General features: G+C 55.8%; 4 protein-coding genes across 4 annotated transcripts; 2 read left to right on the top strand and 2 right to left on the bottom strand.

The window, feature by feature from the left end:
- The first annotated feature begins 1,885 nt into the window (after positions 1–1,885).
- On the top strand, positions 1,886–2,774 carry B0T15DRAFT_244728 (uncharacterized protein). The gene has a single exon (XM_062863108.1). The coding sequence runs from the start codon at positions 2,092–2,094 to the stop codon at positions 2,605–2,607; it is 516 nt and encodes a 171-aa protein (XP_062720311.1). The 5' UTR covers positions 1,886–2,091; the 3' UTR covers positions 2,608–2,774.
- A 4,368-nt stretch (positions 2,775–7,142) lies between these two features.
- B0T15DRAFT_400344 (mitochondrial carrier domain-containing protein) lies at positions 7,143–8,161 on the bottom strand (the record flags this gene model as incomplete). The annotated part of the gene is made up of 2 exons (XM_062865054.1): positions 7,143–7,870; positions 7,939–8,161. 2 exons carry the CDS (start codon positions 8,159–8,161, stop codon positions 7,143–7,145), a joined length of 951 nt encoding a protein of 316 aa, XP_062720310.1.
- A 967-nt stretch (positions 8,162–9,128) lies between these two features.
- B0T15DRAFT_536781 (citrate synthase-like protein) lies at positions 9,129–11,289 on the bottom strand. Its single transcript, XM_062869574.1, has 5 exons — positions 11,005–11,289; positions 10,871–10,935; positions 9,870–10,807; positions 9,561–9,807; positions 9,129–9,497 (listed from the first exon to the last, which is right to left on the bottom strand). The coding sequence occupies exons 1-5, from the start codon at positions 11,119–11,121 to the stop codon at positions 9,446–9,448; spliced, it is 1,419 nt and encodes a 472-aa protein (XP_062720309.1). The 5' UTR covers positions 11,122–11,289; the 3' UTR covers positions 9,129–9,445.
- Positions 11,290–12,511: 1,222 nt separating this feature from the next.
- Positions 12,512–15,224, top strand: B0T15DRAFT_512666 (uncharacterized protein; the record flags this gene model as incomplete). Its single annotated transcript, XM_062867999.1, has 7 exons — positions 12,512–12,634; positions 12,705–12,950; positions 12,996–13,110; positions 13,205–13,285; positions 13,371–14,373; positions 14,452–14,620; positions 14,685–15,224. 7 exons carry the CDS (start codon positions 12,512–12,514, stop codon positions 15,222–15,224), a joined length of 2,277 nt encoding a protein of 758 aa, XP_062720308.1.
- Between the last annotated feature and the right edge of the window lie 311 nt (positions 15,225–15,535).

Here is a 15,535-nt window from a genome sequence, read left to right as displayed (position 1 = left end):
GCCAAAATGAGGTCCTCTCACTCGCGATTCGGGGGCGAGAGTGGGCCACTCCAGAGCGACCACAGATTCTCCGTACATTGGATGGGGCAACGAGCCATTTGTTTCTTGCCTATTTGGGACTGGCAGCTTCGGATTGCATGCGCCAGGCGGGCATTCCCGAGCGCCCCAGATCGCTCAGCTCAACACCCTTGGTCTACACTCTACAATTGTTCGATGCATTCCCTCACTGCGGCAGCGAACAAAGAAGAGGCGTCATAACAATTTCGCGCAGAACCGCTTTTTGGAAACTCGGAATCACCGTCTGCCATCAGCTTTGGGTCGTTTTGAGAGGGGGTGTGACAGTTGAGGCAATCGAGGCAATCCAATCGCGCCAACAGGCAGGGTCAGCCGAAGCGGAAGTGCCGATAGGGAGCCCGGTCTCCCTACGTCATTCGCCTTCCCCTCCAACCAGCGACTCGAACACCACCACAAAGCTCCATTGAGGAGGACCTTCGGCCTGCCAGGCCGACCGTTCCGGATCCGCATCAGAGAATTTTAGCCCTACTTTCATCACAGGAGCTCTTCTCATCCTTCTTAATAAAGTCGATAGGTGCCCCGCATAAGAGAGCGTGAAATTCACTAAGCGTTTCTCGCGGTTTCTCAGGCGGATGTGCAACTCGGAGTCGCCTTCGAGGCTACACTACCCCAGCCTTGCTCCCCATCCCCGGACGATCAACAAGCCGAGCAGGTGCCGCACGGAGCTCGATGCCGAAAGGCAGTGGGCAATATTCTTGACTCGTGGTATTCGAGGCAACGACAAGTCAAGGACAAAGGATAGAGCTCGTTCGCCGCCCGGTTATTGCGACGAGCCGGCCAGAATCCAGTCTTCCGGAGAGGTAGATGCTAAGCTAGAGGTCAGTATCTCTTGCGAAACCCGATTTGGGCAATTGAAGATACCAAGACTTCTGGGTGGGTTTGGATGCCACGCCGCCCAGACTCATAGATATAGCCGAAACGTACATATATACAGCCCGGTCTTTCTTGGCACCTTGGATGAGATTGTGATGCGTTGATATCGCGAATGTGTATTTGGTAGTTATCAGAGCATCCCCCTGGTGTTCCGCTGGATTGTGCCGTCGTCTTGGACATTCATAAGGTAATTAAGAAGCACACTCACTACGGAGTAGTGTATTCCGCCACCTAGTCATGAGACTGCTTTCCGGTGCCAATGTCTACGGCCATCAGAATACCTCAGATCTGAACTGTACATAGGTAAGCAAGTGTCAGGAGTAGGTTACATGCGGTCCGCCTTTTAAGACCGCACATTATCCCGCAAAAGGCGGTCTGGGATAGCATTCTAGAATCCCGCTTGATGGTTTTAGCTAATGGATCCCGCCGGGGAGATTTTGGATTCCACGGGAGCTGCAACTTGTACGGGTCCCGCTGCCACTGCTCCAGTCAGGGTAGGGGCTTTGGATGGGAGACTGTGTAAGTGGATTTCTATTCATCCTCCTGGCAGCCAACTGTGAACTTCATCGCCTGAGTTGCCGGATGCTCTGGGGTGGGCTGGGCTGCAGCTCGGACCGAGCAAGATCTTGATGAAGCCATGAAAATCACGTTCTTCATCATCCGCAAGACCTCTGGTGACGGTCGCGGGATCGAGACTCTTGTCGGTCACGGCAGCACAACCGGAGCCGCTAGCGCTTGGTTCTCACCCTACGGAGATTTGATACCAAGCACCCCTTGCCGATCCCGAGCACCGGGGAGGAAGTCTCCCGTCCTCACCTCTGCTCGACCTCGTCTCATATGGCGACCACCGGCAACTCCGTGCGGCGGACGACAGATCCGGGGGGTTATCAATCCATTCGGCCACCGACGGGCAAGCGACAAGAGTCGCGGACAAGGGCAAGCCTCGGATTTCGGAACACGGGGCGGTCTGATAAAATGGCGAACTTGTCGCACAGGTCACGCCAAGAAAAATTCTTGAGCCTTGCCGAGTCCGTCACGCCCTGGATTTGTATGCCCCACACCAGGAGCTGCAAGGATCGGAGTGCCGCAATCCCTCATGCACCAAAATCGCTCCCCACAGAACGGTGGATCCTAGAGTAGTGTATGTATGGTGCCTGGTGGATCATGCTGGCTGCAACTCTTCGTGATGTTGTCGTCGGCCATTTGCTGCTCGTTTCGGGACGACTGCCGCGCAAGAGGAGTCTCAATTTTACCAACTCCCACTGCACTCTTTCCAGGAGGGCGCTGGGGTCCGCCTGGCGGTTGCGCTCGGACATTACAGTCTTCTTTCAACCAATACGCGTACTCCGAGCTGGGACGGATATAACGTTACATGCTTATTACCTCCGCTGTGTATGTACAATACGTATCGCACTCGCCGTGAGACATCCTTTAAGACGGGTGTTGATGTTTCCTCACATGGAGTTGACCGAAGCACTCATTCTCACATGGCCAAGAGCGGCCCCGAACCCCATGTTTTCTGTTTCCCCGCATCTCCTCACATTTGATCGCTTCAAGAGACAGGGCGAGGCGAAAACGAGCAGAAGACGAAGGCGAAGATCGCCCTCGCCCGCATGCCTGGGCGTGGGGGCCAATCACCGACAACCCAACTTGTATTAGCTTCGACGCGGGTGAGCAGCGAACGGAAATGGACCAGGCTCTCACAGCACTGTACAGACACAGTATGTACACTTTACGCTCAGCCAGTTCAATGTTGGCGAAAGAAATCTCTCACACGGGATCGAACGGGTATTGATGGATACCGGAATATCACGCAGTGGGTCAGGACTCGGCTTGTCTTGTCGTAGGACTCTTGCCAAAAGGAGCAAGCTGTCGAGTGACAGGCCCTCTCTCATTCGTCGAGAGTTTCCTCTGGGTAACCGTCATATGCAGGGACGTTCTTCCATCCGTCTTCTCCGTCTTCGCCGTCTTCTTCCACCCACCCGCATACTGCGTGCCCTGCATAGTGTAGAGGTTCCGTCGTGATTTATTGCGCATCCTGTGGCTTTACTACCCAGAAGCCTGGTGCACCTGGCAACGCTTGCCTACCCAACCGCCGTTCGCCTCACGGGGTTTGTACGGTGGAGATGGGTATTGCCAGGTAATAATCACCCATGTAGAACGCGGATCTCGGGCGGTCTGACGTCGCGCTCGCCTGAGCTCGCGGCACCCTCTGGCACACCAATGTCGGTCATGAGGTTGGGTAGGTAGGTAGGTGAGTTGAGACAGTGCAGCTTCAAGCTGCTCCAAGTTCCTAGCCAAACACCGGCCCCTCCTCGGGCAGCGGCATCGACAACTAGGCCTTGGCTTCTTGGCTTGTGTCTCTTGTGTTCTTTGCGGACAGTTTGACATTCACGACTTTGATGTACATAGCTTGGCCGTCTTGGCTGTCATACCGAACCGACACGATTCTCGCATTCCTCCAAATAAGGGCACAGTTAAGCTGGGTGACAGTTAATGACTAGAGACAGTAGACTCGACGGCAGCCCTGTCGTCGCAATCCTCTCAGTCTGGGGGTCGAAGAGACGCAAAAAGTGGCCGTCGACATCATGTTATACCAGCCTGTGCCAGAACATGATCAGGGAGGTAACACAGGCGTATCGGCCAAACATTACCGGTAACCAAAAATAATAACAACACATACAGCAACGCAGAGGAACTAAGTACCCTCACATCGAACGACGTGCTCGAATGGTTGCTAGTCATATGAACAGACGCCGATATCTCCATGTAATAAGCGCATGTAAGCTGCGCTGTCCTTCCCCGCGGTCATCAACAGCACCTCCTCCCCAGTCGAAGCGATCGCTTAGCAACCCCAGGTCAAGCACAACTTCGCTTATCGGATAGCGACAACAAGCTCCTTGACGATATTCCGCCCTAAACGGATCTGAGCAACGTCACTGCCCTGGTCCGAGTGCCATAACGGACCGAACCGGATTGGGTCGAGCCAATTGGCTTGCATTTGCGCGCATTATGCATAGGAAACATCATGGACAGAGGCGAGTGGCCTAAGAATTAAAGGAACAAGGGCAACGTACATAAAGCGAATCGTGTTGTTCTCATTGTTCATGGCGTCGTCATGAGGACTGAGATTTGTCCCATGTTACGTTCAGGTCGCTCGGCTCGGGCTCGCTCGCTTTCGTTGTTGTTAGGCAACCATGCCAGTGTCCACAGAGAGGTTAATCTCGATTAGAGTTATAGGTCCAATCGGCCGGATTTCGGGGGCAGTTGGTAAGTAGCTACGACGTCGCCGTTGCCGGTCCCTAATAATAAAACGCTCTGCTAGTGGGTAACCAAGGTAGGTAATTATCAATATGATCACTCATCAAAAGACAGTCGCGCGGTCTCGCTTCAATGCTCGCGCTTCCCATCAACTTGCGCCGGACGGCCGAATTCCGGCTTTTCAAATTTAGACCTGTACCCCGTAAATACGCTGCGAACCTTCTGGATTCTTATTATCGCAAATCCTGTCAATAATGCGCGTTCATTTCGATAGATGTTGAAAATCTGCTTCAGGAGCGTGGAGCCCGGTGCAGCAATAGTATCGTTGATATCTTGGAACACGCCGCGTTGGCCGCCTTTTTAGCGACAGTGTGTCATTCTTTGCTTATCATGTTTTTGGAAATCTCCAGTTCGTGGAGTCGGACCCCTATTGTGGATTCCCCTCGGTCTGCAGCTCTGTCGGTGGACCACCGTCAAATGAGATTGTGGAAGCGGCCCCGTTCTTCGCTCACGAAGTTCTGATCATCTCCTCGGGTCTTGGCATGGGTCTGCTCGTGTCCAGGACTCCAGGTTGGTGTTTTCTCTACTGTGGACGCAGTACAGCGTCACCACTCTTTACTGTGTATTATCTGATGAGATTTGGAGTGGTAAGAGGGAACTGCAGCGTAGATCTTCAGAGGATTCCAGGTTAAACGAACAAAAACTCACCGCCGCGGCAACCACCATGACAGGTTCTACGTGAGTGCCGCATGCAAGTGGTGTGCCAACGCCGATTCACCTTGAACTATCGCGATGCTATACTAAGGCGTCTCCCATCACAGTCTCCCCCTGAGTCATTAGGGGCTACCTGTATCCCATCCCGTTCACGCCATTCCGTCTATGAGCTCATGCAACTTTATGGGGCTGGTCCCGTTCCAGCCAAGGGCTCCCGCGCCCGTGGATGCTCCATGGAGGAGTATCGTGGATGAACAACAAAACGCAGGTCGAGTTCTGCTCTCTCACTCCTCACACATCGCCTCTCGCCAAGCTTCCGATTCTAGTAAAATCGGGCCTAGAACCGGCCGTCAAGCAGGTCGGAATCACTGGGTTTCACCGTGATATGTCTTGGGGAAAGAAACACTTACGAGGACGATGGAAGACATGGGAGACCTTGCGAATAGGAAAACCGAAGTGAGGCAAGCTAAGCGCTCGATGAAACTGCCGTAGAACAGCAGCCCGCCGGATACAAACAGAGGCAGGACAGGTCGATAGTCAAACAGAGTCGCCCCGCCTAGCTAGAAAACACAGAACTCGTCTCATCACCGTACGGCCCCCTTCGGCCGCCCCGGGACATGTGGGGTCCTGCTCCGGTCATGACTCGGAGCGTCTCCGGGTGGCGAGGTGAGATGCTCCCCGGTACAGGTGCTTCTCCAAAACGGCCCGAGAAGACACAGCTGCAGTTGTCTCGCACGCGCATGCGAAACACGGAGCTCAGATCGCCGCCGTTTCAGCGCACTGCTTCTTGCGTCGGGAACTTGTTGAACAGTGGAAGCATGGAAAGGCAACAGACACATTCTCGGATACGCACGTAGCTCTGACTCTTGTTTGACGTATTATTGTCTGTATCAGTTCATAAGCCCCTCGGACTTGCACCGAGTCACGAACACAGATAGATACGGCCACCTCTATCTATGGTACTACCAAGGGAAGGAGGGTGAAAGATTCATGATGTTGTAGCACACTCAACGGCACCTGAAGCCGTTGATAAGGTGTAAACGAGTTGCTAACAATTCTACACCGACGCACGACAGAGCCTTCCTGTTGAGGGTTTATCCTCGCGGGTGATCTTCGACAGACACCAGCCCTGAATCAGAGCTGAGGGCTGTCTCCGAAACAGCTGTTCTGTCGTTTGCGCGTATGTCCATCCATTTCCCTCATATGAGGTACAATTACAAGTACAGTATTACTACAGCTTCAACGCGCTCTGCGTTGTGAAATACCTGAGTCTTGCGCTTCACCGGAGCCTATATTATGTATGGATCACGCGAGCACTACTACACAGTAGGAAAGCTGATATCTCCAGTCACGAAACCATCTTCCGCAACCCATTCCCAGCTGGCATCGCTTTCCTACAGATGCCAACCTCAGCCCAGCCATATGACACCTGGCCGAAGCCGAGAGTGTAAGACTCATCTCTCATCTCACATTAAACCGTCACCGGGCCATCTAGCCACTTAGTGTGAGCAGTTAGGAACGACGGAGGATACACGGAACATAGAACGTCATACAAACCAAGTTTAACTGCCGCCATGCAGCGCGGTGTAGACGGAGAAGTCTGCCAGCGCAGTTCGCCGCGTAAATTCAGGAAGATCACACTCAGCAAGTGGCGTGTGAGACCGTTGTGGTATGCGCCGCCGTGCCGCAGCTCGAGACTCCAGGTCGCTTGGGGTTGTTGCCCTGTCGGGACTACAGATAGCACCAGACCCCAGACGATATGAGAGAGTTGCGGACTTGTGTCTTGTAGAAGTGATTGTGCTGTGGTGGTCAAAGGGCAAAGGCTGTCACGGCCGCTTGCTGTTCACAACTTGAGATGCTCAGCCATCCCTCTCACAATAGGAGGGGAGCTTGCAAACCCGGCTCTCGCTGCCGAGGAAGGAAACCCACTCTATATTGTAGCCCAGTCCAAGCCGCACCTCTATCAGCAGTTGTATTATAAGCCTCGTGTTAAATGATGTCCCTGGAAAACCGCCCACATCGGCAGTATAAGGAGAAACCGGCCATATCGTGATGCGTCCTGTCACATAATAACCACAGCGTATCCCATCCCAATCAGACCATCAACTGCATGTCATTCCAGACCCATCGCGCCAACAACGCCGTCGCTTAATGCTTAGCCGTGACCGCCTCGCCCGTAAGCTTCTCAACATACGTCTTCGCCCTATTGTGTTTCAAAGTCAGCACCTACGGCCCGGGAGGAGCGGGGCACCGTTTGAGGGGAGGGAAACGCACATGTCACCCATGGCAACCATGCACACGGTTTGCCAGACGCCGAGACCAATGCGCGGCGTGACGCCGCGGTACAGGCCCTTGACGCCGTTGGTCTGGTAGATGTACTTGAACGTGTTGCCAACCGTCATCTTCTTGGGACGGTTGGGGTCCTCCTTCTTGCTCTGCATCTCGACACGGATGACCTCGATCGGCTGGTTCCAAGCCGAGAGGCCACCGCCGAGAGCCGAGGCGATGATCTTCTCAAAGGCGCTCAGCTTCTCGCCGTGCTCCTTGCCTGTGACCTTGCGGATACCCTGCTCAGCGAGCCGGCTCAAGCCGAAGCGAGAGCCCCAGTTAGTCATCTGGCGGATGGCGACGGCGTTGACACCTTTGTTGATGCCACGAATGCCCTCGCGGCGGTAGATATCCATGAAGGTAGCCCAGGTCCCGGGTGGCTTCTGGCCCGAGGCTGCCACCTTGTGCTTGGTGATCTCGACCGTCTTCATGCATGTGCAGAAGCCCATGGTCGCGTATGCCTGAGCAACACCGCCCGTCACGCCGCCGATGATGCCGCTGCCAAAGTCGTTGGCGCCGGCCCTGCGGGCGTAGTATTCGGCCTCGGAGGCGACAAAGAGCAGCACAGCGCCCTTAGTCGACGCTTCGATCCAGGCCCAGGGGATCAGACCCTGGTAGACTGTAGGCGAAAGACGAATAGGTCAGCCAATGTGATGGAGGAATGCGCGCTTCAGTCATGCGACTTACAGCCGAGAATACCACCGCGGTTCCAGATGCGCCCCAGAGCTGTCGTGAAGCCGTCGCCACGGTGAGCCGCCATGGTGGTCTTGATGACTTCCAGGGGCTGACCGAGAGTGGTGACCTCAAACATGTTGAGCCCGGCGCCCAGCAGCAAGTTTGAAAACTTGATGGGCTTCTTCTCCAGCTTGGGCGGCTGGGCGGCCGGCGCGGGGGCGACAGCGGCGGACATGACTTGGCGGATGTTGCGACAAAGGGGCCCTGACCAAGGGAAGAGGGTGCTTCTTCGCGAAACGGAATGGGGTGAACACGGGGAAGCGCGGTGGCTAGGCGGCCGGAGGCGGTTGGGTTCGCTGAGGTGATCTACTAGGCCGAGATGCGGCGATCAGGCGGTTCAGCGCGTGGGAGAACTGCCCGAGTACGGTTTGTGAGGTCTGCGGGGTTCGGGCTGTTAAAGCGGAAAATAGGCCGCTGCTTGAGAGGTAGGTGGTGATTAAACCGGCTCGACCAAACGACCCTAACTTGCACGTGTTACCGAATGGGTGCTCGTTTATTGTGGGTTTGAATCTTGGAGCTGTGTACCCGCGGCAATGCGACAGCACCGGGTCCACACTTACAATCGAATGGTCTCCGAATGCGGATTGCGGGCAACTGACGCTGGCTGTCGATGAACGGAGGCAAGATGGTGATGATGCCAGTTGCAGGATGGATCGGGGAATGTCGGGGACCGAGTGAACTGTCAGATGCAGCTTATGAGGGCCTTGTCCGACTCTCGAAAAAATTGCTGAAGGCTTGGGGGAAGCAAGGGCTGCAGTAACGTACTTGCCTTATTCGAGCTCTTCGTGCAGGGGCAGGAGCTCTCAACAGATGCGCCAATTGGCCGATGATCCCTTGTGCCTCTCAACGCCAACGCAATCCGCTGGGGGTCGGCCGGTCCCTTGTGGACCGGGACCGGGGGTTGGAGAAAGTTAAGCTACCTAATCCCCAAACCACGATGTTCGGTATGCTCCTACTTCAAATGCGAACTAATAAGGCATCTATCAGCATTACAGACGTGCTCCGTATAATAAGTAAGGTAGCTATAGCTAGAAGGCCAGAGTAAATCAACCTATCGGTAATCCCCGCCGAACTGGCTCACAATGTCCGGAGAACCTGCGGTGTAGGTATTGTGTAACCATAATCCGTCTAGTTTTCAGCTACGCTCATTGTCCGAAGTCGCGCAGCATGCAGTGTAGTGCCTGCACACTCAGCCTTGCATTTTGCTGACCACGCGTCGGAACGATAGGGCATGGAATCAGATGGATATTCATTCCCCGAAGGTCCCGGATTACGGACTTGTATCGTACAAACATACAATGGGTAGCCATCCACCCAGTCTACCATACCCTCCGTGTCGGGCTGTAGTCGCCGCTAGAGATCCCATCCATTCTATACTGAAACAACAGTAAACGAACCCTACACGCCATGTCCCAGCAACCCCGTCCCGATATGCGCCATGCGCTTATATTACAGCCCTTTACAGCTTCTTGCAGATTTCGATCCACTTCTCGGTCGAGAAGCTCTTGGGCCTGTGTAGATGTTGTGTCAGCGGAAACGTCCAAGTCATTGACCCAGGTGGGTCGGTGGCTTACCGCTCGATCGGCGCGCCAACGGCACGGTCAATGATCAGTTGAGGCAAGACACCAATGGCACGCGAGACGCCGAAGAGGACAGTGTAGTAGTTGGCCTCGGTCAGGCCATAGTACTGGAGGAGAACACCAGAATGGGCATCGACGTTGGGCCACGGGTTCTTGGTCTTGCCGTGCTCGGTGAGGACCTTGGGCGCGATCTTGTAGACCTGGCTGACCAGCTGGAACATAGGGTCGTTGGGCATCTTCTCTGCATAGGGTGTCAGCGGCAATTGAGCCCAATGCGAGGACTGCAGACGGGGGGTTGCTTACCCTGAGCGAACTCGCGCTGCGCAGTGTAGCGCGGGTCGGTCTTGCGGAGAACGGCGTGGCCGTAGCCGGGAACGACACGGCCAGCGTTCAGCGTATCCCACAGGTACTTGGTGATGGCCTCGTCGCTGAGGTCGTCGCCGATAACCTTCTTCATCTCGGTGAGCCAGTTGAGGACTTCCTGGTTAGCAAGGCCGTGCAAAGGACCGGCAAGACCGTTCAGGCCAGCAGCTAGGGACAGGAACGGAGAGCTCAGAGCGCTGCCGACCAGGTGGGTGGTGTGAGCGCTGACGTTGCCGCCCTCGTGGTCGGTGTGAATAGTCAGGTACAGACGCAGGAGCTCGACGAAGTCGGCGTTGCTGCCGAAGCCGAGCTGGTTGGCGAAGTTGTAGGCATAGTCCTTGTCCTTCTCGGCAGGCACGACCTTGCCGCCCTTGAACACGTTCTGATAGATGCGGGCAGCAATGGTGGGGAGCTTGGCAATGAGGTCCATCGAGTCCTCGAAAGTGTAGCCCCAGTAATCTTTCTTGTGAACACCCTTGGCATAGGCACGGGCGAAGGACGAGGTCTGCTCGAGCGCGGTGACAGCCATAGAGAACTGGGCCATGGGGTGGAGGTCGGTCGGGCAGCGGTCGATCAGCTCCTCGACGAACTTGGGGATCTCGGATCGAGCGGCCCAGTCAGCAGAGAGGTCGCGGACTTGCTGTTCCGTCGGGACCTCGCCGGTCAGCAGAAGCCAGAAGAGGCCTTCGGGAAGAGGCTCCTTGCCACCGGGAGCCTTCGGCAGAAGCTGCTGGCATTCCGGGATGGTCTTGCCGCGGAAGCGAATACCCTCCTCGGCGTCGAGGACGGAGCCTTCCCACACCAAGCACTTGATGCCGCGGGCGCCGCCATATACTTGGTCAAGGGTGACCTTGTCGACGACCTTGGAACCATGCTCCCTTGTTTGCGCAAGACAGCGTCAGTGACGTCCATAGCCACATCTGACTAGAGAGTTTTCTTACTTCCGCAGCGCCTTGATCTGCTCGATCTTCTCGGGCAGGAGCTCTGCGAAGCGCTCCTTCAATGTCTATTGCGTGAAGTCGCATGGTTAATGGATGATGTCAGGCTGCAGACGGCAGGGTGCAAAGAGCTGTACCTGAGTTTTCGAGGAGTAGCATCTGGCGGCCGCGAAGGCGCTGTTTCTGTAAACAAGCGATGGCGCCTTCAATGAGCCCCTCAGGGCGGAGGTCGCTAGACGCATAGCAGGAGCCATGACTGGTATGTGGGTTATGAATTGGAGAGCGTGAAGTGGTTGAGAGGAAAGACGAAGGGGAAAGAAAAAAGTTTTGGACAATCAAGCATGGCCAAGCTGGAAAAAAAGCGCAGTTGGGGGAATTTGGGGCCCCGGAGAGTCGGAGACATGGGGGGCGCATTGCAGCCGACCAACCGGGCTTTGTTCGGCTACCGGGCGGGCGAAGGCTTCACAGAAACAACTGAACAGACACTCAATGCCTCGGGCTACTCTCTTTCTAACCCATTCGTATACTTTCTAGTGTGGTCATGATCCATAGTCTAGTATAGTACACCGTTGGCTAGAGGAATGTATGAATTTCTGCTAATTGCAGATGTTGTTCGTGGTTGAAAGGAGAGCTTTGTTGCCCAGCCACGCCGCAGCTTCCCCGGCTGTCGTTACGCTACGGAGACCGAGTTTCCTGCCGTCAACCCCGTGAGAGATTGCCGCGCTTTCCCAGTCGTAGCATTGACGTCACGGCACTTGGACCAACTGAAAACGCATGTGCATCCGGAAGGTGCTGAGAAGCCATGCATGGGCTGCCCATAGTTGCCTTTCAAGTAGAGCTAGTGGTGATAAACGCACTGAGGTTGCCAGGGCAGGCCTCGCACACTTTGTCTGGTGTTGTGTTGGTTTCAGTTTCAGGTGTTTGCTGATGTCTAGTGTGGAATGGTGGACGCGGCTCATCAGCCGCTGGAGTCGGTGGCCGCAGGCCGAATTGGGAACATGGCTGCATGGCAGACGAATACGCTTAGTCAGCCACACGGGTCCAATTTGCGCGGCAAAGGTTTGCACTGCACTAGCCAAGTCCCGTCGCGCCATAAAAGGTCACGACTCACGAACCCTTTCCCACTTACTCCCCGCTTGGCTCCTCCTCCTTGCTACTCATCGCGACTACTATCGATCCCGTCAAGCGCTTCATCCCGAACGAGCCCTCAACAATTCCAGAGTCCAGTAACCCTTAGTGCCCATTCTATCGGCCCTTGAAAATCGTGTGGCAGGTGGGAAATATACTGGCAAGGACAGAAGGGTTCCGTCGCATTGTGGCGAGACCGAAGTCGTTCTGGCAAATCTTTTCCCACACCAACCTCACGCTCTGGCAACTGCGAAAGGGCTCTTCTACAGTTGCCGTTCTGCGCGTGTTTTTTTCCCCTCTTGCGCTTCGTGGCGTCTCGTAATCCATGATACCACGACTCTGAAGAAAGACCCGAGAAATCCACGAGCACTGGATCTACCTTCGCCTCGCACATTCTTTTGAAACTGGAGTATAGCATAGACCTCCATCAATCCCCTGGATATTTGGCGCTTTTCTTGTCGTGGAAGGCGGGCATCGTCAATTTCTTGATCGGTCTTCACCTCCAAGTCGTCCACCATGGCGTCCCCTGTCGTAGCAGAACTCGAGGCTGGCTTGCAGGCAATGCTGCAACTTAAGCCGCCTGGAGTATCGGGCTCTCGAATCACGAACATAACAGCGTTGTGTGTCGCCAACGTTCAGGTGAGCATAGCATGTACACGACAAGAACTTACACGGCCGGTGGTTATACTAACCTTGTCTGTCCGGACAGCATGAATCAGTTCTGATCCAGAAGCTCTTCACCCACTTCAAGAAAACGCCCGGCACACACAAACTGGGAGTACTCTACGTCGTAGACTCTGTAACGAGGAAGTGGTTGGACCAGGCTAAAGCCCAAGGACAAACCCCAAGCCTCTCATCGCCAGATGGGACTTTCGCCGCAGGCGTGCATAGAGTAACAGAGTTGATACCACTTCTGATGAACGACATCATCGCAACGGCTCCAGAAGATCAAAAGGTACGCAAAGATATCGTGTTGAATGCCACCTGATTCCCAAAATAGACGAGCAAAACATGTGAAGCGAGCTCGAAGATGGACGGCGGCCCTGGCGACGATGACCGCGACGGCCTCGCCTTCGGCAGGAGACTTCAAGACTCTGCTGACTTCTGCCTCACTTGTGTCTTGCGGACTCGTACTCCTACATCCTCTTTTTTAATGGTGGATGAACACTCACAAGGATGGCTGCTCGTAGGAGAAAATAAGAAAGCTAGTCGATATCTGGGAGAAGGGCCAGACATTCCCAGCTTCCATGGTCAACTCGTTCAGGGAGAAACTGAATGCTCCACGACCCAGTAGGTTCATCCCCACGTTTGCCTTCACCGCCCGTGTGGGCGCCCAATTGCCCGAAGCTCTGGTTAACCATACCCCTGTCGGCAGACGAGTCGACAACACCTCCCGGCAGCCCTCCTGCCGACCTTAGAGCCTCACTTGGTTCTGGTGGAAAAGTGGCGGCACTGCCCGCAAACCCTGCTATCCCGAACATCTTGGACACGCTTGCAAGCATTGCTCGTCAGAATGCCTCGTCAGCGCAGAGTAATCCTAGCCTGGCGGCCCCGGCCCCGGCGTCTACTCCGGCTCCTGCGCCCGTGTTCAGTACAGCCGGTGGTCCGCAGAATAGTGGTGCAATGCAGCCCGCTCCGGCGCCCGTCCAGCCACAGCCCAGCATGCCGTTCCTGCCACCTTCTCAGTCGGCTGCCCAGCCTGTAAATGTGCCAGGACTGCCGTTTGCTTTCCACCCGCCGATACCGCCGGCTCAGGCAATGGCTTCGGCAGCTTCGGCTTCGGTTCCCCCGGCCGGTGCTGTCCCTGCTCCGCCAAACGTCGCAAGTAATCCTGCTGCTACCACGGTACAGCTCGTTGCCGCGCTGGCGGCGCAGGGCATCCCCGTTGACAAGATTGCCAGCGTAATCCAAATGATGGGGCAAACAGGCGCCCTCCCCCCGGCAGCCCCGCCGCAAATACCGCAGCCCGCGCAGACCGGATACGCAGTTCCACCTCCGGTCGGCGGTGCCGCACCGGCTCCCACCCCGTGGGATGCTCCACGCACAGATGATGCACGTGATCGCACTGGCTATCATGATGGCATGAGATCGCCGAATCGGGCCCGCGGCCGGTCCAGGTCCCGATCTCCCGCGCGCTGGGATGGCAGAGGCTCTCCGAGATCGCGTGCGAATGACCGTGCTTTCGACTACGGACATCCTGGCTCTCCAGGCCGCGGCCGGGCAGACGACCGCTACCGCCAGAGATCCCCTCGCGGGCGCCGTGGTGAGAGTCCGAGCCAGGAGCCGGTCCAGCAAGAAAAGTGGGTCGAGTATGATAACAGCCTGCCCAGCGGTTGCATCAGAGTGTATAGCCGGACCCTGTTCGTGGGCGGTGTAACGTGAGTGCCAACACCCTCTTGTTTAGCAGCCGCTCGGCAAGATTGGGGATGTGACTGACCAATTGTCCAATTGTCTAGTTGCTCTGAAGCTGAGCTGCGCGAGATCTTCAACCGCTTTGGGCAAGTCCAGACATGTATCGTCAACAAGGACAAGCGACATGCTTTCGTCAAGATGTACTACCGCAAGGACGCCGAGCGGGCCAAGGCGGCCATGGAGGAAGCCCGGAACATAGAATTCCAGCTTAGGGTACAGTTACTCCCGCCTGTGACGGCCCATCCCGCCGCCTGCACTTGACTAACAATGCGTCCAGACTAGGTGGGGAGTGGGATTTGGCCCTCGCGACTGCAGCGACTACCAGAACGGGATCAGTGTCATCCCAATCCACAAGCTCACTGAGGCCGACCGCAAATGGATGCTCACCGCCCCCTACGGCGGGTCCGGCGGCCGTCCCATCGTTCACGGACTCTGTGTCGAGGAGCCGGACATCGAGATAGGCGCCGGCGTCTCCTCCAAGGCGATCAGCCGCCGCATGCAGACTGACAAGGGCGGGAATCACGGCCCCAAATCCAGCAGACATCCCGAGGACGAGCCCGGATTTGGTGGTGGTGGTGGTGGTGGTGGCGGCGGCGGCGGCGGCGGACGATGGGGCCGCTTCGGAAGGGAGAAGCACCACGGTGGTGGTGGCGGAGGCCGCGATCAAAGAAGAGTTGGTAGCGGCGATCGGAACGATAAGGCCGCTAACAGCGACGAGCCGGTCGTTCTAGGCTTGCCCGCGGGCATTACGATGGGTCCTAACGGGATCAACTACCCGCCCAACTTTGCGTTTGGCGCGAGCGCATCGAACCCTTAAGCTTAATTAAATAAGCGGGTAATAAGCGTCAAGACCGTAGGGCATGAGCAAGGGATGGAATAGAAGTGGGAACACCGGCCCTTTGGACAGTGGTCCCCTCACTTATTTATTAACAACCTACCTACCCTGTTATAGGAGCGTGGGGTGTGACCATTACGGGATGCGTGGACTGCCTGGGTTGGGGGGGGGGGCATGACCTTCTCTCTCTCTCTGTACTTTTCATTCACTTCTTCTGTCATTGATCTCTTCTTTCCTTAGCCCATTTCTGCCCCCCAGAACAACAGACTTGGGATGACCGGCCGGTCTGGAGC

Source organism: Chaetomium strumarium, assembly GCF_033439665.1.
Source record: "Chaetomium strumarium strain CBS 333.67 chromosome Unknown B0T15scaffold_5, whole genome shotgun sequence".
Lineage (NCBI taxonomy): Eukaryota > Fungi > Ascomycota > Sordariomycetes > Sordariales > Chaetomiaceae > Chaetomium > Chaetomium strumarium.
The sequence above is the reverse complement of the archived record's forward strand: the minus strand, read 5'-3'. Positions and strand labels throughout refer to the sequence as shown.

Excerpts from the sequence above, each read along its gene's own strand:
- B0T15DRAFT_536781 (XM_062869574.1), bottom strand. The coding sequence starts at position 11,121 with ATGGCTCCTGCTATGCGTCTAGCGACCTCCGCCCTGAGGGGCTCATTG. Across the intron at positions 10,808-10,870 it reads CAGATCAAGGCGCTGCGGAA|GGAGCATGGTTCCAAGGTCG; the intron begins GTAAGAAAACTC and ends TGCGCAAACAAG. Across the intron at positions 9,498-9,560 it reads GTTGGCGCGCCGATCGAGCG|GCCCAAGAGCTTCTCGACCG; the intron begins GTAAGCCACCGA and ends ACATCTACACAG.
- B0T15DRAFT_244728 (XM_062863108.1), top strand. The coding sequence starts at position 2,092 with ATGTATGGTGCCTGGTGGATCATGCTGGCTGCAACTCTTCGTGATGTT.